We start from the raw sequence: 24,191 nt of genomic DNA, 5'->3' as shown, positions 1-24,191 counted from the left end.
CTATTTATAAGTAAAGTCGCGTATTAATATGTATATCAATACTGATTCTTTTATATTCAAAATGTAAATTAATATTGTTTTCAATAAAATCTAATTTTTGATCAATCACATCAAATTAATGCACATATTAATACGCAGTTATGCTTGCAACTAGATTTTTTCTCTGAAAAATAAAAATCTATATTTATGAAATGATTAAACTTTGTGATTAAGATCGTGTTTAGTTATTGAACCAAATTCAACTCATCTCAAATCAATTATTAATAAGACTTATTATTTTTTTAACTTACTATAATAAAAGTTAAATTTATCTTAATTTATTTTATATATTTAAACCTAAAAAATTAAATTCATCTAAACCTAATAAAATTAAACTCATCTTAAAAAAATTTATAAAATATTAATATTTACAATTCAACTCGATCCATTCATTTCAACATTCAAATAACGTTTAAATTGGTCAAGGTGCTGAAGCTCCCATGTGGACCATATCATTGTAGCCACTTGCCAATCGTTTTGTATTTCAATGCACGATCGTCTGTTCACATATAAAGTGTTTACTGAAGCGTTCAGACTTCTGAGTGAGTGACACTGCAAGGCGCCAAGGACAATGCTTTGTTGAGAGGTTAGAAAGCCTGCCTTTTATCATTTCCTCCCCCCAATATGGCTAGAAATATCTCTATTCACTATACTCGGTTGATAAACGCTTGAGATATAAATATCTAAAGAGATATTATAAAAATAAATTTATAAACTCACATGATTTGATATAATATATTAAATTATAAAATTTATGTTATTATTAAATATATATTTAACATATTATATATATGAAATGATATAATTTATAGATTTATTATTATAATATATTTATGTGGCTGTAACACTTTTGTACTCAATTTGTTTATATTAAGAGCTGGATGCATGGACTGTGAAAATGCTAGAGCACTGTTTTACATGTATACTGCATTGCATTGTGATGTGCTAGGAAATAAGAAACACTATGCTTTTTTTTTTTATATACAATGAGAGTCAGGTGTTTTGAATTCAAATTTTTTATTTAAAAAATCAGATCGACATCAGTTAATAATAAAGAATATATACCAAATTACTTATATTTTAAAATTACATAATAATTTTCCAAAACCCATTAGCTCATATAATGGGTAGCATGTCTATGAAAATAATTAATTTGAAATTGCCATTAGGGAGTGCACACTGACTGCTTGTAAGAGCATAATCGAATGTTGAGGACAATTCTAGGATCACTAAAAAAAGGTGACCTCGCATTATAACGATAGTGTAAATTATATTTTTATTTTTTTCAAATATTTTTTAAATTCCTTCAAAAATTTTTAAAATAAAATTTATAAATATATTAAAAAAATATTTATTTACTTATTAAATTAAAAAAACAAAAACAAAAACAAAAAATCCATAAATTCTCTTGTGGGTTTTCGTCAAAGGAGAAGGGGGGAGGTTGCGAACATCGCACCCTTCCTTCTCTCCATAATAATAATATATTTTGTCTGCATTATGAATAGAGAGGTTGACAACAGAAATTAAATAGTGCATTTTGTCGATGATACCTCCAAGACGACAAAAGACTGTGCACGTGAGAGCATCTCGTCTGATTAGAGGAGCTGCAGCCTGCATTCTGCTTTCTGCAACAGTGCAGTGCCAGGTGTTCACACCACGTGTCGACCACACAGGGCGGAATGTGGGGGACCTTCTACGGAGACAGAGAGACGAGGGTCACATATACAGTACAATTGAGGGCGTGTGTATGAAGGAAAATGCTCTCTCTCTCCCATAAAGCATCCCGATAAAAAAAATTAAATTTTTTTTTATTTGGTGATTAAATAATTATTTTATAATAATATTATAAAATTTTTATTTTCTTTTAAAATATTAAAGGTGATTAGAAATATATATGAAAAAAAAAATCACAAGATTGCACTGATGGTAAGATTAATAATCTCTCGATAGCTATTAATTTTAAAAAAAAAAGAAAAATGTTATTTATCATCTTTATACTATATATTAATATGTAATTTATTATTTTTATCTTTATATTTAAAGACATATATTTACATATCAATATATATTTATGCACGGTTGAACTATTTGACTGAGGAGTGTGTGTGTGTGTAAATCTACATGAATGTGGAGATGAGTGTGACAACAAGACTGAAAATCTATATTCTTATATGTTTGCAGTATGAAGTAGTTATTCCCGAGTATTAGACTCATTTTTTTGTATGTATGACTCTCAAATGAGGCGATGCTTAAAGTGAGGTTTGAGGCTCCAAGATGGGACTTGTCTTAGGAAAAAGAGGTAGAAGCCTAAATCATATATAGAAATTTTATTTTAGAACTTTCACAATAAAAATAATTGAGAAATTTTTATAAATGTTTATGCAAACTCTCTTTTAATTTAAGGAAATTTAGTCATACACCCCTTATGTTATATCTAACTTTGGCTTCTGATCTCCTGATCTTTTTTATTTTTTATTAACACCTTGTGGTTTGAGTTATTTAGAAATAGGTCACCCCATCAACTTTTCCATTCATCAACATTAACAAGAAACACATGAACCAATCAAAATTGCCACATGTCATCTATAATTCTTAAGAAAATAAAAGAAAAATTTTTAACAAAAATATTTTAATAATAAAAACAGTTTTTATTATTAAAAATTGAAAAGAAAAAATAGACAGACAACCATCAAAGAGATCTATGATTAAATTTTCCTTTAATAAAGTACATGTAATTTTTATGAAAGTGAATCTTTTGTACCTGGTGCTTCGTAAAGAAGTAAAGATCTATTTACAGGTGAGGTCAGTAGCGCATTGGTCTTACAATTTTTTACAATTAATGTTTTTCTTAACCTCAAAGGGACTGAGTGTTACACCCTAGGGGTCATACTACGCTATTTCCTACCGTTAAACATGTCAAAAATTAGTCTCCAACCTTTGTAAAAATCGACGATAAAGCATGTAACATTGTTTTCCACTGTAAGTCAACCATGTTGAGTCAGTATTCATATTACACACAAAACATGACAGTTTTCCTTTGGTACTTCATCCAAAGAGGTTTCATATACAATGAAGTCGTTAATAGTCTATAATAAAGCTACATGTAAACCATACCTAATTCCCATTAAGTTCTTAACTAGTCAAGTAAGGGTCTCAGATTACAAATCAATGTCATTTTGAAGAGTTTTGGGACTAGGAATAAGCAAGGTCAACATGAGGTAGGGTTCTTTTAGATAAAACTAAGGAAATAATTTATAAGGTACATATATAACTAGACAAATGCTATAAGGCTTGCTCACATTATTAAATGGGTTGAATCCCCCGCTTACTAAGCCAAGTCAACTATTGTGAGGATCCTTCACAAACCATTTATGTTGTTTGTCAAAATATTTTCATGCCAAGAATTATTGGGATGCCTAAGAGTAGTAGAATCGTCTACTCAATTCTAAATAATAAACCACGTGTTAGTGTGCGGAATAGAAAATGATAAATAGAACTTTTCATTCAAATTAGAAGACCATAAGTTGATGTGATAAATTTGACCAGGTATAAAGATCATGATAAGAGTTTTAAAGCGAGACATTAAGGTTGGTTTAGATATCTAAATTATCTCATCTAATCATTATAATTTTTATAAATTTATATATAAAATATAATAAATAATTTAATTTTTTCAAATATAAAAAAAAGTAATATTACAAAATTATATTATAATAATATTTTATTTAATTTTTAACAAAATATTTTATTTCATTTGATCTGAATTATGTAGTTAAATAAAATTTAATTTCTAAAGTCGGATTGTGGGCTATTATTTGTGTATATATGTTTTGCAAATGGAAGGCCCAATGATAGCCCAACTATGCTTCATATCCAATGCGCAGATAAGCCCGGATACTTCCTTATTTGAATAGATTTTGGCGCTGACGACTTGTGAGCAAGGGAGGCTTTTCTGTTTTCAAATGCAAAACCTAATTGATAAGATATTACTTCAACATCCATCTGTAAAATTATACATTCATAAATGACAAGTTAAAAAAATGTTGACTAATATATATAGAGTTCTATTACGTAAAGTTAATTTTATATATTTTTTGCACACTCTATTGATTAATTGGTCAAAACGATTATTTTATATTAAAAAAATAACACACTCAATCACATTAATAAAGTGTATAAAAAATACGTAAAAATAACTATACATAAGATTTTTAACATAGAAAATAATAGAGTGATGTAAAGCTACTCCAAAGGAGGAATGACCATTTAAAAGAAGGGGATCTAAACAAACTTGGCACTTCTCTACACTCTTTCAATCATTTCTCTTCATATTTCTACACAAATGACATCTTTTATTTAGAGGTAATGAGAAATTATAAAGTCACTAAACGTAGTATATTTCACCCTTGAACGGTCAGTAGATGTAGGCTTTTATATCAAATCATGTAAATATCTATATCCCTCTTTATTTAAAACTCATTTTGTTAAACTCATGTTTATAACACAAATAATATATTTACTAATCTACAAATATGATATAAAATATTGGAGAAATGATCTGTACAATCTTAAGGTATACAAGTTACACATGGACTCCTTTTGAAAAAATGATAAATGGGATAACTTCATGAAAAAAATTTATTTTTTATTAGTGAGCTCCACTACTTTGTAAAGAAAGTATGCGTAACTTATGTTGTATCTAATATTACTCAAAATGCTATTCATCTCATTATAAAATATGGTATTATTAATAATTAATTAAGGCCTCGTTTGTTTTCATATTTGAGTTGAGATAAAAGTTAAAAATTGAATAAAATATTATTATTATTTTAAAATTTAAAAAAATTGAATTGTTTATTTTATTTTATATAAAAATTTAATAAAAATATAATAATTAAATGAGATGAGATATATTGTAAAAATAAACAAGACTTAAGTCTTAAATAATAATAATAATAATAATAATGTGATTTTTTACGATGAGGCATGCTACTTCAGTTACATTTTCAAAGTATTTATTTTCCATTAGAAAAAAGAAAGAGCTTTGTTACATATAAATATAGTTATGCACTAATCTATGTATCAATACTGATTTATTCATATTTAAAATTTAAATTAATATTATTTTTAATAAAATTTATTTTTTAATCAATCATATTATATTAATATACAGATTAATACACAATTATCTTGCAACTATATTTTTTCATAAAGAAAACTGACTGTCTAAACAACATACTTATCCTTAATTTTTTTTTTTTTTTAAAGAAAATATGCACCGAACGTGAATTCGAACACACCGTCTAGGTTTTATAAAAAAGTCAAACATCTCGTACAATTACACATGGTGGGTCCACTCTTTTTGTTTACTGCCCGCCTTTTGCGCGCAGTCAAGAGACTCGAGAGTCAAAGACTCCGCCCAAAGCTACCTGCCCCGACTCAAAGTCTCTCCATCCATCCCTCTCCTGCATATATTAACATCGTTCCTCGATCAATTTCCGCTTACTCTGCTCCATCCTTATGTCTGATAACCACGAAATGGCCAAGCTCGTCTTCGCAGTTACCGTTAGCTTCTTCTTGTTTTCACTCTGCCATGCCCGTATTTCGTCAGATCCGATTCAGAACGACGCCATCGTCGAGGAGCCAAAGACTGTTTTCTTCACCTTTCCCCAACATGACACCAAAACAACGACCAGAACTACCGTCCTCCTGCCGAGCGAAAAACACGGGTCTGAACTCCCCACCATGGTCGAGTTCAAACCCAAGAAAACCGATCCGAAACTGCCCGGATCTGACGCCAAAGAATCCGAAACTGATTCCGTCCATTTGACAATGGTCAGTTTCCGTCCGATCAACCGCCACTTCCCTAGGCATTCATTCCCGGTGACGTTCCATCGCGGCCACCATTTCCGCCGCCACCACCACCACCACCACCACCACATCCACGAGCTGAAGCCGCGCTTCCATGGCCGTGACGTTCCGTATGGAGACGATATGATCTTGTCCGACGAGAAGTATTCGAGCTCGAATCGCCCGTTGCCTCGGGGAGGGGTGCGTCAGATCCCGGTGAGGTGGGCCAAATTTGGCCACGAGGGACCCAGGTTTCACCACGGGCACGATGACGTGGAGGGAAGGGAGCACATGAAGAAGAAGAAGAAGAGGCATCACCGATCCGTGGAGCGAGAAGAGATGGAGGGACAACACGATCACGAGGGTGGATTTATGAACAAGTTTCGCCAGTTTTTGATGCAGTTTTGAAGATGTGAGTGATCCTACATATTCTTGGGGGAGTCTTTTCTTTGTAAATAATCTTTGTTGCATCCGTAAGAGATGTAGAAGCGTTATACGCATGGTTAACGTCTAGTTGTACTACGAAATGTATACGATTCTGTGCTTTTTTTCTGGTTGCTACTTTGGTCTTCTACGGACTAATTACTGATAATTGGAGTAATTTTGCTTGTTTCTATATTGATTAATCCCCATATAATCCCAAGTGGTGCATATAATTCGAATAGCAGATGGTAGGGAAACAATTCTTTGTTTTTCATTCGGAAATTAATACATCTCTTAAAAGAAACACATATCAGAGGTGACTGGAACACGAATTTGTTGGATGGGAGCTGGACAGCTCTGAACAGGGCCACGGACTGACTTGGTGAGATGCTCCACTCACATCAGAGCACTTCCATGAAGGACTTCTCGACCATCTCAGTGGCGCGCCAAGAAGGTTGATATTAGAGAGGCAAATCCCTGTGAATGGGGAGTTCCTCAGGCCTCGTATTAAACCCGCTTGCTGAACCTTCACACCCCAAACATTTTTAATAGTGATTCCCTTCACGACCGGGAGAGCGTTTGGGTTGAATCTGTCGTCAGGGTGGTCGCCAACATCGCCTGCAATCTTTATCCCCTTTTGAGCAATTTCCATGTACACATCAGATACTGTAATATCTCTTATGAACCCTCCCCTACCGATGTTCGTCTTCACATGGATGCCGACTCCCATGTTGTAAAGGTTTATGTGTTCTGCCAACACTTTTTCCACCCCACCAGAGGTTTCACTTCCTACTGAAATTCCAGAAAATGGGGATGATCCTGCCATCCGTCGGATTGTGATGTCAAAACTACGACGACCATAACCAATTCCATATTCATCCCACCCGCTCTTCACAGACACAAGATCATCTCCGGTTGATATGTATGAGTCCTCTATGCAGACATGAGAGCTTGAATCTGTATCATAACTCGTAAGGATGTGCAGAATTAAACATGATTGAACATCACACATTCATTCATTTGAAGTATCAGCAATATTTGATCGTCATTTCCACCATAGATGCTTAAGAAACAAAGGGGAACACTATCAATAGAATGGGCACACAGTTTTGGGGTCTAACTCGGGGTTAAACCGACCTATCTATCTTAGCCGTACGCCACCCCTATATTGTTGCAGACTGTTCAGATATCTTAAGTGAGAGGAAGAGTCAGCGCCTATATAAATCTTAAGAACGAAGAAATTAATGAATAGGCTGCAGAGACTACATATTTCTTTGATAAGTGGTGGCGGGACTACATATAAAGCACTAAAAATAGCAGTACCTGGATCAATGCCATCAGTGTTGGGAGAGTCAGGCGGAGCCAATATTGTAACATAGCGGACAACAACATTGCTGCAAAAAAGGCAGACGTACGAGATAAGGTTATGGCTCTATTTCTCCAATCCTGGGTTGCAACTTGTACCAGGCAAGTAGCGAGGAATATTAAAAAAGACTGAGAAAACATGAAAATTTAACAATGACCATATTGTAAATCCAATGAAAAACTGGTGAATTTATTGGTGAAATCGCTATAAATCTTAAGTGCCAAAAGGATTTGCTAACTTAAATTATTGGAGTGCACTGAAGTTAAGAGCCATTATTGGTTATTGTGCCTCTCATGCAGCCCCCAATAAAACTTAAAGATGCCAATCAAGTATATAATTATATCATTCTGAACAAAAAATTTAATATATATACACACATGCGCGCATGTACACACATGTGCACTCAAGTACACAGTCACACTTGAAGAGATCCTTATGACCAGTGACTTCAAAATTAAAATTAGACTAATGGAGCCTCAGCTTTACCCACCAGTTGATAAGATAGTTCCATGTACAATGTGGAGCTACACATCGTCAATTTCTCAAAGATACTTTACAAATAAAATTAATAAATAAACTGAGGGGCAGCCTGGTCCTTAGACAAAACTTGCAAAATAACTGTAATGCTTACCTGCAATAGACAGGGTGAATGTTCCAAAATGGAGAATTGCGGAAAATCACACTAGAAATTATTATGTTTTTGGAGTTCACAAATTCAACCAGATTTGGTCTAGTAAATTGAAGAGTTCTCTGCCTCCACATGTTCCACCAGATATCTCCTTGGCCATCAATTGTTCCATTCTCACCTGCCAAAAAAAAAAACAATCAGAGAAACATTGTAATATGAAATATGACATAAAATTAGGTACTGAAACATTTTTTTTGACGTCGGGTACTGAAACATGTAGTTCTAGGTTGAGATTTACAATCATTACATGTCAAACGAACCACTAATTATAAACATGTGCTTTATTAACCATTCAATACAAGGACTACATTTTTTTTTTTTAAAGTAGTCAACATACACTCAAATTATCGAACTAAACATTACATGTCATGGAAACATATTTCCAGCTACCTACTTATATGTGAACTTCTCTTACATGCAGCATCTTGTACATGAGAAAAGGTTCTCTGATTATCATCATCGTCACCATCCTTATCATTATTATCATTATTTGATATCTCTAATTATTTATTATTAAGTGGTATTGGAGAAGGTATCTATAATTATGCTGTAAGCTGCCTAAAGCAATGATGCAAACAATTGTTGATACCCACCGGTGATTACCACATCATGAACTCCATCTGCATGAATAAAGCTAATATATCTTCCTCCTGGGCGCTCCCTCCCTCTTCCATAAGATGGCAAAGGAGCAATTAAGGGCCAGTTCCAAGTATCCTGAATCATCAAGCAAGGAAGAAAAATTCAATAGAGCATAGAATTAACTAAAGCAAGGGCCAAGAATTGAGGCAGTAGTCATCTAAGGTCTTCAATTCTTTTAACTTTCCCTTTCTTCATCGGAGAAGGGAAATATTGCAATGCATGACTCAACCAACGGGAAGTCACATTTGTGAGTGCCATCACTAGGAATATTAGGTCAAAGTCAACCAAATTAGGCCCATCCTAATATGGCCCGGGAATACGCCACAAGCCTCAAGGACTGAGGTGGAGAAAGTGAGTCATTACTTGGCTCTACTATCCGAGAGACGAAATTGACCCGATTGTAAAAGACCCCAACTGTAAAAGCCGCAGTTGATATGGGGACTACCTAATCCCAGCAGGAAGTTAAGTACCATAATTATTAAATAAGGCTTTTGTTTTGATATTTCTAACCAAGGATTTGTGAGCGTTATGGTATGCTTTTATAATAGGAAAATATTAGTATACAGTTTGTCTCTTCATTTTAATCGCTCATGTATTTAAGTTTTTTTTATTATTATTTTTACTTAATGATTAAAAAAATGACTTTTAGTATATTTGTATATTTTTTTACTTTTTAAAAATATTTAAATGTTAAAAAAATATGAAAAAATAAAAATCCAAATTTATGCTAGGGTGGCATGATTGCTGGGCCGGCAGCCTTTATAACATGATGAACAAGCCTTTAACGTTGGAACCAAAAGAATGGAAAGTATTCAAATCCTACATGTGCTAATGTTTACACTATCAAATAAGACGAGCCCACCAGCCATGCACACATGACACAGCTGTCCAACAACATTAATCGTTCCCACTGTAAATGCATGTGCACAACATGCTACACCAGACCCACTACATTCCTCTCCTTTTTAAGCCCGGACCACCTCCATTGTTGATATAAATCTTCTAATCCCCAAAGTTCTCCACCATCATTCCGGCTAAGCCAATCAAAACCCGATCGCCATCATAATCAAATTTTCAACATGCAATGCAGCAAATAACCTAAACTTCTAAATCCCGTTCCAAAACATGTATTTGGATCTAGAGTTTTTGTTGGTACGGGAGAGACAGAAAACCGGATCCCATTATATTTATTGGACAGTTAATAAATTACACAAATTCATGCCAGTAATAATTAATAATGTGAGATATACTCCCAGCATATACTAAGAGATATTGGTCTCCACATGTTAGTAACAACGGCAAATTATTAAGCCAATCAGAATAAGTTGTAAAAGTAATTTGGAGCAAATGTGGATTTATCATAGCAATCAGGCATTCAAGCTAACTACAGCTAGAGCCAAATTATTGAAATTTTGTGAAAAAATGACTAATGAGACTAGGGTACCTGAGTGGCTTTGATAACTGCATCCTTCGCCAAGTAGAGGGTCATGTGGCTAGTGAGATTGAAGCTCCCTGTTAAGTACACCCCAGGAGGTATGTAAAGAAGCGTGCCACCTCTCCTCCTCAGGTGCTGAATCCGATATATCGCCTCCCGAAAAGCCTTCGTATTCAGCGTCCGTCCGTCTCCGACACCCCCGAAGTCTGTTATAGATATCTTGTCGTTCCGATAATTCATCGGTACCATCCCGGAGCACGATATCAGTGCCGCAATCGCGACGGAGTTCAGAAACGGGGCAATGGTTGAGAAGCAGATCAAAATCGAGACTACAAACCGAAGCATTTTCGTAATTTTCAAATCTTTTAAAGGGAAATCAGCAGAGGTGTGGATTTTCTGTGTTTTTCTAAGGGAAGTGGTTGGAGAGAGCCAAAGAGAATAGCCACAAAAGTACTTTAGATAAATTTGAGAGCAATGAAATGAACAAAGAGATTTTCTTTGAGAAGGAAAAAAAAAAAAAAAAAAAAGAGCCAAAAGTGATTCGGTGGTGATTACAAGAAGAAAAATACAAAAATTACTTCAAATTTGGTTCAGAATATTCAAGAAAATGTAAGGTAGATCCAGAAAATGGTACAAAGAGAAAGCTCCAAGCGAAAGGCTAATGGCGATTAATCTGCATTAAATAACTGAAAAGAAATGGTTAAGAACCAAGAAAAGCATTTGAGCAACTATTTCAGCAACGGGAACTAAATTTAGAGCGAGAGAGAGAAATACCTGTGAGACTCAGCTCTGATGAAGCATCGGATAACCGAGAGCAGTTTCGAAGGAATTAATTAGCGGATTTTCATAACAAAGCTTTCGTCTAGCGGCGATTGTCTTCCGAGTGCGCAGAGCAGAGACAGAGCAGTACTGCGCTAATGCAGGAAGCTGCTACGCACCGAGAGTACTTGAAGCAGTGAGTGGGCCAAGGTTTTAATACCGTGATTAATAAGACTAACGGATACCTGCATATGCTGTAACAGCATCATTCATTTTATTTGGTTACTATGGTTTTAATACAAACCATAATACATTGTAATTTTGATAATTGAGTATTGTTTTGTTGAACAATTTATTGATGTTTTCTGTTTCGTTTAATCAGAAAACTTTATTCTTTTCATTAAATATTCCAACTCAAGTACTTATAATGAAATAAATATATAATTAGACCACAATATTTATTAAATATTTAATGAACTAAATTATTTATTAATAAATATTATGCAATCCACTTCATATGTCTCTCTCTCTTTTACTTTAATTTAAGAATTACGATAAATCTAAATCTCATACAATAAATGTTTCTAAATGTGGTTGGATGGATAAAAACTTGAATTAGAGCGAGAAAAATATAGATTTATGTAAAGCATTTTTTAGAGTAGTAACATGAGGGTTTACTCCCCAATGGACAACCACGAATATAATATATATATATATATATATATATTTATATGATTTTTTAGAATAATAATAAATGTTGTAAAACTTACTTTTTTTTGTGTCTATTATATATATATATAATATTTATTTTCTGTGATTAGGATATAAAGCACTCCATCAAAGAAAACAGGCATAATTATAGAATTCATAAGAAAAATTAAAAGTTGCAGATTGGATCGAGTTAAAGAGGACAAAAAATGTGAGTTATAGATCCAAGAATTATCAAGTAAAACAGAAGAAGAAGTCGGAGCACGAGACGACGACCGTGATCTTTTTGTCGTTCCGATCAAAGCAACACTGCACAAGGTACGGTTACACAGATTACAGAGACATTTATCATCGAGTCTTTAAAGCCGCCATTTACTAGAGAGAGCAATCCCAATCTGACATTTGACTCATCAAAGCTTTAATTTTAAATTTAATTAACAAAATATTCACTTGAAACCAACTTGTTAAAATACTCTTGAAAAATTATAGGTTGACGTCTTAAAATTAATCGAAGGAGGTGGATAGTGTATTTTTTTAATTTGTCGGATTATTTAAATTAATAATCAATCAAATCATAAGAAATAATCGGTACATATCAATTTTGATAACAAAATGTAAACTCATTTAAAGAATATATTCAAAATCTAAAATTACTCTGACTGTAAATCATAACTTAAAACTTATTATATAAATTAAATTTAGTATAACTAATTTAGAAGCACTTACAATATTCTTAAAGTAACTATATCTAGCTTGTAATACCACAAATATTCAACTCGATCTCTGCAATGTGGTAGCTTTAGACCACTGGTCTTTCTATAGTTTTACTATGAGCACCAACTCAATACTCTGTCTTTACATCCAAGTAGCTCCAAAAATCCTTCGGCCAATGAACACGTCCAAACCAATGGACTCAACAGCATTCAAATAAAAGCACAATATGATAGAGGTTTGTTTATTAAGAGATGATCGATCTTCAATACACAATAGATCTCTTTAGGGTTTTCTTTCAAAAATACAATGAAAACAACAACTCTGGCCTCTATTCACAACCTATAAGTCCTGCATATTATTTTATTTATACTTGGGTTTAGATAGACCACTTAGAGAGTCCAAACTCTAATGAAAAGTAAATCTCGAAATTTTTGCTTGTGCGAGCTTTTTGTCCAGTTTTTTAGTTGTTACATTGTTGAGCTCTCTTTGACTCTGTAAATGTTGGAATTTGTAGATCCTTGAGAAACTTGAATTTGTAGATTTTCTGACGACACCAATAATACCTCAAAAGTGATGACCAATTTACTCCGGCTTGATCGATCTCATCCGATCTTGCAAATTTACAATCTTTGCACTTTTTATTCCAATTGCAACCTAGATTTTACTCAACATATTTACAACTCAACTGGACTAAGTTTTATAGTAAGAATATGCCAACATATTATTTGTAAACTAACAACTCTAAATCTGACAAACTATTTTATAAGTAGGAAAAAGTCAACCAAGGGCACGCAATCTGATACAGGGTAGAAGCTCAGCTGCTCAGCTCCACTGTTAAATGAAATTAAGAAGAAGGAAAAAAAAAAAAAAAAAAAAAAGATTACCCTATTCGATACTCAGAAGATGGAAAGAAAGTAGTAGTATAGGAAAAGGAAAAAAAACATTGAGGAACAAAAAATAAAATTAAGCTTCTGTTATGTGGAGGGTAGGTAGAGTTTGAGAAGGCTAGACATTGCAGGAGCAAGAGGACCCACTAATACACTGAATGCTTACTTCCTAAATCTACCCGAGTATGTACTTAAAGCAAGAACTACCAAACTTATTCAACAAAACAAAATGCAAAGCAAAGAACATGAACATCACCTTCCTGTCAAACATAAATATTTACATCCCAAGTTCGATACATGGCACCGTTATTGTCAACCAAGAAAAGCCATAGAAGGGTTTACCAAGAAAAAGAAGTGACAACATAAGAAATCCGATATTTTTTTTTTGCGTTCTTTCGGGTAATTGGATGGCTATGATGAGCTTGATTAATAGCTAATATAGACATGAGATATCCCGAGATTATTTTACAGTGGAAAGAAGAAAACGCAAGAATACCAAACTCTCTACTCGGCTTCAGACATCCAACACCTCACATTGTTCGCTCATGACATTTATAACCCTCTCCTTAGATTCTATCAATTGGTTCTGTCCGGTCTTGCACAGCTAATCGCTCCGAGACATCAGCCAGAGACTTGAGGTTGCACTTGATAAGGGCCTCCACAAAGTAGCAAGTTTCATCCCTGGTATTCCCATCCGGAACATCTACCACAAATGATTCAATCACTAATGTCCCTGGCCTCCCATCAATTATCTCTGGATGGACGGTAATGACGGAAGAGTAATTCTGCAAGGGTGAGGAAAGAGGGGCAAAGGGTTGGAGCACTAAAATGAATGTTCTATGCCAACATTAATAGTTCTACCACACAACGAATGTATAAGATAAGATTAAAAAAAAAGGGGGGGAAATGAATTTGTTTGAATAGATGGGACAAGTTATAAGTAAAACATGATTTGGTCGTAAGCCATAAATTCATCACATGCACAAATGAAAGACATAGGGTTCAGTTGAGGTGCTCGAGGACGATAGGCATATAAAATTCAAAGCCTGTTGATACTCAAAACGAAAAGAAATACCACTGTATTGAAAACGAGGCAATCTTGAGGCTTGTTTCATGGATGAGTGCATTTATTAGCTATAACTTTTGACAACTGATTACAAGTATTATATAGTTTCTTACTTACACTTTCCCCCCTATTCTTAATATCCTGCAAAACCCCATTTCATGGTTCAAAAGGCCTATCTTAACCCAGCCGTTTCTTATAGTAGCGCCAATAGTCAAATCTGGTCTGATCTTCAAGCTATTTATACTGTCTGAAAGAGTGGAATGAAAAAGATGATGCTTGATGTTCACACAAATTTATCTCTCAATCACTTGTGACAGAACTATGCATTTCTGAACCTTTATCCTTGCAGTAATAGACAGCAGGGTATCCTGAATATCACCTAACTAATTTGTGGGGTAAACACGCAATGCTCCCACATATTCCAGGACATCAACCGAAAAAGAAGTACAACAAAAAAAGTTGAATCTCGCCAAAATTATGGACAAACAGCGACAGTTTAACCACCTTTAATCTTTATTTATATTTTAAGAACCTCAACCCGATTCACCAATAGACCGAAAGATTCTCTAACGAAAAGAAAGGATCAAATTTATACCTTCAGTCTGTGATCTCCTCCAACGATCCTCATGCTAAAGATATGCTCCTCATCATCTAAAAGCTCCAATCTTTCGGTGCTAGTCGTGGCTGGCAATCCCGACTTAACATTCACCTCTCTAACGCTCCCAATCTGAAGGTCACCCTGCACAATGCACCTGCTAATAAACGGCTTGTACTTCTGCGGCTGATCGAATCGCCTCACCAAAGACCAAACCTATGGCCCAAACACCGACAATCAATCACAAAGTATCAAATATCATCCAATCCTTCCTTCTCGGCTTTCAAGAACTAGTACTTTATAATTTGTTGTTCTTGTTTTGCTCAAAAAACAATATCATTAAAAAGTTCCAATTCCTTTGAATTAAAGATTAATTTCTCTTTTACAAATAAAATCCACTAACTTTCCATGACAATATGCAAACTAAGGCGATGATCTTGGATCTGCATGCGGGACTTTGTGAAATCACAAGGCCTTGAGGAAAACAAGAAGATATAAAACTAACATATTATATAAAAAGAAATGGAGCTTACTAGAGGAACTGGGGCTTTGATGTGCTTGACAAGGGACTTGCTACACTGGTGCTCTTTGATCTCGTGCCGGTGGTGCCTCCTAACGTACTCGTCCTCCATCTTGCAGTACCCGTTGCTGCTCGTGGCGATATAGTCATTGGTCACCATCACGGACCACGGTGACTAGAGGGAAAAAGAACAAAAAGAAAAAAGAAGCTCCCCAAAAGAATCAATACTGTATCTAACCGGAAACCGGTGATCAGTTGATTTAACCAATCGTTCGAAAATCGCCGTAAAATGGATGGTTTGTCAAGAAATGGGATTAGGAAGGTCGACAGAAGCGTCCAAAATGCACCGCCACTGGAAACTCCAATAGCGAAAGGTCCAGAGCCTCACTCTTTGGCAACCCAATCCCGTTTGCCGGACTGATAATATTAAAAAAGAAAACATGGCACTCTTGAATGCGCTTCATTTTAATAGTATTTGTTTGATATTCTTGGGCTTAAAATGTAAAAACGATCGCTCATGCGCCCCCACTACTAGTCGGATGCCTCTTTAACGCTCTGCATTGGAGGCCCATTCCCGTTTGCTTGCAGAGACAAGAGTAGACGTGATCGAAGTTTTAAAAGTAAAATAAAATATTATTAAAATATATTATTTTTATATTATTTTTATATTAAAATTTAAAAAAACTAAATTATTTATTTTATTTTTATATTAAAATTTTAAAAAGTTGAATTTTTATTTTATTTTATATAAAAATTTAAAAAAATTATAATAATTAAAATGAAATGAAATAAGAATTTTTTTGAAAATAAACAATAGCTTCTTATGTTGGCTCAAGAATAAATAAAAGAAATATATGGATAGCATTTTTCATAAAAATCACATGCATATATTTAAAGGCTTTAAGAGTTTGAATAATGAGATGGGATGATAAAAAAATTTTAAATTTTTTATAATTTTCTTCTTAACATTATTTAAATATAAACTAATATTCAATTTTAAATCTTCAACTTTCTTATTTAATCATTATCTAATCATTATAATTTTTTAAGATGTTAAAATAATTATAAAAAATAATACAATTTTTTCAAACTTTAAGATAAACATAATATTATAATTTTTTAATTTTATAATATTTCTATTTAAATTTTTTTAATATTTTTTTTAATTTAGTAAAATATATTAATTTAAATTATTTAACTATTATTCATAAAAATTACGTAAATATTTCAATTTAGAAACGAGGTCTAATTATAATAAAATCTTATTTATTGACTATCACCCAAATTATTGCGCCGCCAATTTTGAGGTTCTACGACAACCACAAGGACAACATTATTGGAAGTTCTCTCCAATCTCGAGTGGGAAGTCGCGACCCATCAGTCCCTCCACGGAGGTGGAGATGTCAAATTGGGATGGGTGAGGTAAGAAGGATGAGAAATAAGGAAAGATAGGTTAAAGTGAAATCTTATGCAAAAATTTGATGTCTAATATTTTTGTGATTTTATTTTCTTTTATACATTTTATTAATAATGTGATATATTTTATTAATGTAATTAATTTGTTAAAATATATGGTTTATATTGTGAAAGTAAGTATATGTCGGAGCAAAGCTGAATGGAGCGATATGGCATCTAGGATATGGGGGTATTTTTGTAAATTTTTTTAAATATATCCATACGTCTAGAATTAGTATAAATATACATTATGTAACTTTACTTTACAGATAATGAATTTTGCACCTCTCTCTTTTATAGATGTAGGCACATCGTCAAATTACGTTAAATTTTTATTTTTATTATTAATTTTTATTATTATTTCTTGTAGATTCACTAGTAATTATCATACTTTTTCAACATGATTGTCTATAATTTTAATATAAAATAATTATTTTAATTAATTATATCAATAAAATATATAAATGTAACTATATAGAATAGAGATCAATTTCACAAAATGGAGTGGATGCAGGGAGACAAAAGTGAGATGGAAAGTTGCAAGCTGCATAGCTAGAGCACTGACGTGGAGTTGCATGTCGGTAGGAGTGCAGATGACGTGGCAGTGTAAGTATGGAAGGAGAAAAGAGCGAACGGTCAAAGTAAAAAATGGGTTTAACTGTTTAAGTAGAGAGTGGGGAATATTTTCCATCATTCGGGCTTTCTTTCATCGAGACTCTTTGCAACTCTCTTCGGCCCAATTATCTAACAGAAGTTCAGCCCAAGTCCCCAGGTTCTTCCGCCGAAGGAGACTCACTCACTTCCACTCTCCCTCTTCTCTTCCTGCCATTTTAAAACTCCATCCCCGATCCTGCGGTCACGACCATCGGCTCCGATTACCCTTGGAATCGGCTTTCGCAAGCATCGTTTTGCGACTTCTTCAACTGCTTTATCAAGCTTTCGCTCAATATTGATTGTAATGCTTCTTCCTCCACTGGGGTTAGGGTTTAGTACCTTGTTGAGGTTAATTTGATCTGTTATTCCCTTTACATGATTAATTCTGATTATCATGTTATGTTTATGATTAATTAGATTTTTAAATATGCAACGGTGCAGTTTTTTAATTGGAGAATGGATATAGCTCTCAAATATGACCAGAGCCGAAATCGAAAACGCAAGGGAGGACATGGTTACCGATGAGTGTAAACCTGAAAATTTGTTTAAGTGTTTCCCGTGATATTCATTGCTTAACTTTAACTCTGATCAAAGTTACCATATTCCGCTTAGAATGCATACTAGCCATAAATGTCCCAGCGCCCCTTCCTCCCAACTCCGGGGGGGAGGCAGCTTGTTTCTTATATTGTAAGGTAACCAACTTTTGAATTTACTAAAATAGGCACAATTTAATTGAAAGTTCGACCACGAGGGCTTGTTTGTTTGACTTGCATTTCTTTCCTCGGAATATTATAAGTTCTGATGATATTAGGTACTGCTGCTCAATAGCTGATGTTTAATTCAACTGCTAGCCAAAGTTTTGAATATCGTACCGGTCAAGGTACTGGAACGAAATATTTTGATACCGATACTATTTCGTGTACTGTTTCAGGATAGTTGATATATAAATAAATTATATATATAAATTATATTTTAAAATAATAGTCTATATATGAATAAATATATATATATATATAAATTATAAATAGTCTAGTCTGAATTGTGGGTCAAAAAATAAGCTTACAGTTTGAAGAAATGAAAAAAAAGAAGGTACAGGCCAAAATATCGGCCTGTACGAAATAGGTATAATACTTGTATCGGATCAGTGGCTGGTACGGTACCGGCCGATACGGTACGGTATTCGAAATAGTGCTGCTGGCCAATAATGACGGTTGCTATCTAAGAGATCAATACTTCCCTCAGAAGTTGGGTTGATATTTGTTCTCTTCCTTAGGGAAAAGAGGGGACTAATTGGTATCTGATCTTCTATGTTCGATAGTTTGGTTGGTATCAGATCTTACACGGATTGTATTTTAGATGAGCACAACAGGATCGGCTTCTTAGCTCTTTTTTAACGGTTAAATCTTAGAGGGTTTATATAGAGATATGATACTAGAAAGTTACTTTCTCTACCATAAATTTCCACTAACAATAATGAGGTTTAATATAAAATGACAGGAGCTACTCGCTATTAATTTTAAATAAGTTTTTGATAGCTGAAAGTTACACAGATTCATGTCTTTTGTCTAACTAAAATCTATGATGTAGAGATGATCTCAAACATGCCTCTTTATCTCTTCACTCTATTCATAGGAAAACTCGGACATATATGTCAATCTGAATATCACCCCGTTTTAATCCTTCGTTGCAGATGATTTTGGTTTTAATCGTATTCCGTGGGTATATAGCGGTTGGCGTAGTGTTCATTGTTGGGTTTGTGATGGGAAAGCTAGAAGGTTATACAACATATATGTACACGCGCGCACACACATATATATAAATTTCCTACTGTATTGTCATCACTCCTGCAGGTTGACAAATGAACAGAGAGCATCTGTTGCTGAATATGTCTACCGCCTTCTCTTATGCACATTCTTGAAGCACCATGTACATTTATAAACCCCTCTTAATTAGATATTCTATAGAAGCATCTAGTTTTACAGACCAGCTTCCTACAAATTCATGAAATACTGCCGGAGGAGATACAAAATCCCTACAACACAAAACTGCAACACTCAAAACATTCCCTGACTTGGTAAGTGCTTCTCTAATTATTTCATCGCCTCGTATCTGGCTATCAGGGTTACTCTTAGGAACTGATACGATCGGAAACTTGACAAAGATATGCTGGCAGACCCCATTTTATTTAAAGTCAAAATTTTGGTTTGAACGCACATGCTAGTTTCCTCTGCTATGTTCTGCTGCAATTATGTTGCAATAATGCTCCCCCAGAAAACTACATGCCATGGGTCACCATTTAGCGGAACATCTGTCATTTTCCCAACTGTTAAAAGGAGACTATGCATATTAAGTTTTATATTGTGCCCATTCTGGATGTGACCTGTTACGGTTACTTCATAAGAAAAGATGCCAGGAATTTCTCATTGTGCAGTGGACTTTTTGTTGTTATCAACAAGTAATTACGCACCTAAGCTTGTGCCCTTTGAAGACAGTAGATAATCTTGCATGATACCCTATAAACTGTTTCCCTTACAAAAGTGCTTCCATTTTTCAGATGCAATATAACAAGGGTCTAAAGATTTAGCTTGAAATGGACATTTAATTCAGCCAAAGTCCCAGTCTAGCTTGCGTGCAGATAGGGGCATTTTGTAGTGTCCATTGGTCCTCTAGCCTGCAATCAAGCACTTAGGTTCACTTTTATTTTTTGGGGCATCCCTTGGTTTTGCGGCCTCTCATCATACATGAAAGTATGGGAGCCGAGAATTCCCAATTTCCCAAAAGGAAGAAAAAACTGCGGGGGAACGTTCGGTTCCAATGCGTTTGTCGTTCTTATCTAAAGAAGCATGCATCACTGTTTTATCAGAATTGTAGTATGGGCAATAGAGTCGGTCACACAAATAGGACCTGGACCACCTCCTCCCACAAAGTCTTTCTTATTTTTGGGAAAGCACGGATTAGAACATAATCCGTGCTCTCAATATGTATCACAAACCGTATTGCTTTCTGTTATCCCGATCCGTCATGTAAAAGGGCATATGTTGCCCACCCTTGTCGAAGCAAATTTACATCGACATCTTGATTAGGTTGTAGTTTAGTTGCATGGTAAGCCTCTTAGAATATTCATCAAGTAATTATATCAAACCATTTATCGTACGGTTTAGAACTTTTAACACAAGTTACAACCGACAATTAGTCAGGGGCTCTGGCGAAGAGAAGTACTTGACTTCTAAAAAAAAACTAAAAAGGAAGCCTTTCTAGTTCAAGTATTTTGAATTGACATATCAAATCCACTTTACCGTTAAAAGGGTTATATAATCTATAAATCACGTCAAGTTAAGTCGGTTTATAAAATTATTTTTGTATAATTTTTATGTGGCTAAAATATCTTTCTAATAAAATAAAGTCTTTTTTCGTATTTCGGGGGTCGGGGCTTTATAATGGCTCTTCTTCGTGGCCTGATCTTTGATTTTAGAAAAACAAAATCTAGGAACTGTTGACTTTATTCCAGAACTCGAAAACTAAAAGTAAACCCCAGGATTCACATATGAAATCCCTTTGTGCATAGCAGTGAGTACTTCTTACAACATATTCTTAATGCCTTCGTACTGAAAGGCAGAAGGCTAAAACATAAGCATAAGCTGCATAACAACCCTTTACTCAGCTGCAAGTAACCCTACAAAATTCTAAGGCTAACAATGTTTGCTCGGAACAAGAAAGAAATTGCCTACAGAGCCCCCCACCAACACTACCATTTACACTTGAAAAAACCCTGCTTAACATCCAATGAAATACCTCTAAAATCCTAAATATCCTCCCAACAATTTTCACCAATTCAGCTTGAGAAACAAAGTTCTGTTCTAATTAGCGAGGACTTCCCAGATCAATTCGGGATCGAAAGACGGCATTCTCGCCAGCGAACATCCTTCTAATTCAGGTTCCTCTGCCACTGAGATTGGGCAGCCTGTTAAAACAGAGGACGGTGAATTCTCGCCCATCAAAAACTCGTCCTCAGTTATTTCTGATGATAACAATTCGCTGCTCCAATTATCACCCAGATCCAACGGCGACACCGGGAACGATGACGTAGATGAAGACGGAGACGATTCAACCTTCATTGCCTTCTCAATCTCAGTGCCATGACTCCCAACACTTGCTCTGCTTTTCTTCGCATTCTTTTTTGCTCTCTCTCTTTTCACCTTCTGACAAATCGCTTGGATTTTAGCATCCACCGAGCTTTTCAAAGCACTCAACTTTGCAGAGTCTCCGAATCCTAGCGTACTTGGGTCCGTAAGATTTGGGAAATTCAAGCGCGCATATTCTCCACGAAGCTTATAAGCAGCACGGTCGTAAGCGTAAGCAGCGGCTTCGGCCGTGTCATAGGTACCCAACCAGACTCTCATTCTGTTCTGGGGTAGTCTAATCTCGGCTACCCATTTGCCCCAGTGCCTCTGCCTTACTCCTCTGTATAGATTTTTCTTGCATGGATTTATGTAACCGCTTGTGCTGCTTGCGCAGGCAGAGCTTTGAAATGGGTAAGCCACCGAACTGCGAGTAAACGAACAGTTTCCTCGGCTTTCCTGGCAGAACCTCTGGAGAAGATCTCTCTGGTGGAGGTATACCGAGGAACCTAGAGGCTCAGAAACCGAGCTGGTGATGGTGTTTGATGGAGGGCAACGAGAGAAAATTGAGTCCAGAGTGTTGGTGCCACCTGTTAATATGAGTTCCGATAAAGATGATCGGATATCGGAACCGACGGTGAACGTGAACGGAAGGTTGTGGTCTCGGATTGTCTCCATAGGTAATGGAATTTTTTTCCGAGTGCCTTTTTTCGTTAAAATTGGAACAGAACAATTTTGTTATAAACACAATGCGTAGGAAACAAGGCCACTAAAATCTGGTCCTTTATTCCCTGAGAGATGGTGAAAATTAGCACAGGAAGGCAAAGAAAACAAAAATGGCAAAGGTTGAAACAGTTTTATATTCTTTCCTTACATAAAACAGAGGGGGTGAAAAAGGAAAGAAAATTTTAACTTTAGTTCGGAAACAGAGTGATCCAAGGAGTTTTGGATAGCTAATGAACTAAAGAGATGGTGGGTTCAAAGAAGAAGGAACTTTCGGTGGGTTTCAGGAGGAAAAGCTTACCGGAGGAAAAGAGTCGCCATGAGAGAAAACAGAAGCATTAGAAGTTTTCGAACTCAAGAGAACGAGGACAGAATGAGCTTTTATTTTTCCTGCTATTGAAGAAGAAGGAGTTTGAATCACTGTATTGAGAAAGATTATCTCTGGCAGTGTATTTATAGCCGCAGACTGCAGAGTAGAGCCCTCCTCCATTAAATTCTCTCCCTCTGTTCATAACAACGAAAGTCCAAAGTGGTTACAAGTTTACAACTCCAGTCAAATTTACAGGGTGGCCTCTTTATGAAATGACTTCGATGCCCTTGTTGTGGGTGGTCAAAATCTGAACGTAATGCAATAGGCTTATATAAATGAAGCAATTTCCATATTCATGCAAACTGATGGAACAGTCTCTACTCTCTACTATATTTCTTATAAATTTTAAGAACTAATACTAAATTAAGAAAAAAAATATTACAGACTGTGGAACCATCTCTAATCAACGGTAAACATATTGGACTAATCATCCTAATCTTCAAAATTTGAAAAATATGTAACTTTTTTTAATTTTAATTAATCACTCAAAATTTGAAGTCTAAATTAAATCAACCATTACATTTTTTATAAAAATAAAATATTATTATTTATATTTATTTAATTAATTTTTATTTTTAAATACTATTTTTTATTTATCCCATGTGTGCCCAAATCTTTAGATTTTGATTCGGGCAGTTCAAAAAAACACAAAAAGTTTAACAAGGGTTGAGGAAAGATATGTCTACCCCCTTTTCCAAAGCATTACATTTTGCATCTGATTGTGGTATTCATTTCTCTGTCCTTCACTTTACAACCAGACAAGAGCACAAGACAAAAGTTCAAAGGGTTTGGAAGTTACAAGAAAGAGAGGGACCTAAATTTGAAAAGGAAAATGTCAGTATATTGAATTTGTCTCTTCATTTTGACTGCTTATGTGTTTAATCTTTTTTTTAAAAAAAAAAAATTCTTTATTTAATAATTAAGGAAGTTACTTTTAATGTATTGATTTTTTTTAATTTTTTAAAAATATTTAAATATGTTAAAAAATTATAAAAATAAATAATAAATAAAAATGAAAATTTATGCTGGAGGACAGGCCGAGCTGTCAAAGCTGGGCGCTAACACCACCCATTTGATAATCCAAAATTTCGGAGGGGTTCAATTTTTGAACTTTTTGTGGGTTTGATAGGAAATGAGATTCAATGTTTTGTTGCGGAAGGGTTTTGGATCGGTATGAATATT

The 24,191-nt window shown here is 34.6% G+C and overlaps 3 protein-coding genes and 1 long non-coding RNA gene across 5 annotated transcripts; 1 reads left to right on the top strand and 3 right to left on the bottom strand.

Moving 5' to 3' along the window:
* Positions 1-6,523: 6,523 nt before the first annotated feature.
* On the bottom strand, positions 6,524-11,383 carry LOC122289743 (probable polygalacturonase). Its single transcript, XM_043096988.1, has 6 exons — positions 11,215-11,383; positions 10,450-11,126; positions 8,960-9,080; positions 8,310-8,484; positions 7,636-7,706; positions 6,524-7,269 (listed from the first exon to the last, which is right to left on the bottom strand). Exons 2-6 carry the CDS (start codon positions 10,783-10,785, stop codon positions 6,623-6,625), a joined length of 1,350 nt encoding a protein of 449 aa, XP_042952922.1. The 5' UTR covers positions 10,786-11,126; positions 11,215-11,383; the 3' UTR covers positions 6,524-6,622.
* Positions 11,384-13,738: 2,355 nt separating this feature from the next.
* On the bottom strand, positions 13,739-16,138 carry LOC122289744 (abscisic acid receptor PYL8-like). Its single transcript, XM_043096989.1, has 3 exons — positions 15,703-16,138; positions 15,170-15,385; positions 13,739-14,293 (listed from the first exon to the last, which is right to left on the bottom strand). Exons 1-3 carry the CDS (start codon positions 15,847-15,849, stop codon positions 14,075-14,077), a joined length of 582 nt encoding a protein of 193 aa, XP_042952923.1. The 5' UTR covers positions 15,850-16,138; the 3' UTR covers positions 13,739-14,074.
* A 1,720-nt stretch (positions 16,139-17,858) lies between these two features.
* Positions 17,859-18,545, top strand: LOC122290395. Of its 2 annotated transcripts, none has more exons than XR_006236378.1 (2): positions 17,859-18,099; positions 18,240-18,545. It is a non-coding gene; the product is annotated as an uncharacterized LOC122290395 (long non-coding RNA). The 2 variants fall into 2 exon arrangements; XR_006236379.1 differs by having other exon boundaries at positions 17,859-18,146.
* A 2,772-nt stretch (positions 18,546-21,317) lies between these two features.
* On the bottom strand, positions 21,318-23,128 carry LOC122290394 (ethylene-responsive transcription factor ERF061-like). The gene has a single exon (XM_043098043.1). It carries the CDS (start codon positions 22,592-22,594, stop codon positions 21,656-21,658), a length of 939 nt encoding a protein of 312 aa, XP_042953977.1. The 5' UTR covers positions 22,595-23,128; the 3' UTR covers positions 21,318-21,655.
* Positions 23,129-24,191: the final 1,063 nt, after the last annotated feature.

Source organism: Carya illinoinensis, chromosome 12, assembly GCF_018687715.1.
Source record: "Carya illinoinensis cultivar Pawnee chromosome 12, C.illinoinensisPawnee_v1, whole genome shotgun sequence".
NCBI classification, from domain to species: Eukaryota; Viridiplantae; Streptophyta; class Magnoliopsida; order Fagales; family Juglandaceae; genus Carya; species Carya illinoinensis.
Note: the sequence above shows the minus strand (reverse complement) of the source record. Positions and strands in the feature narration are given on the sequence as shown.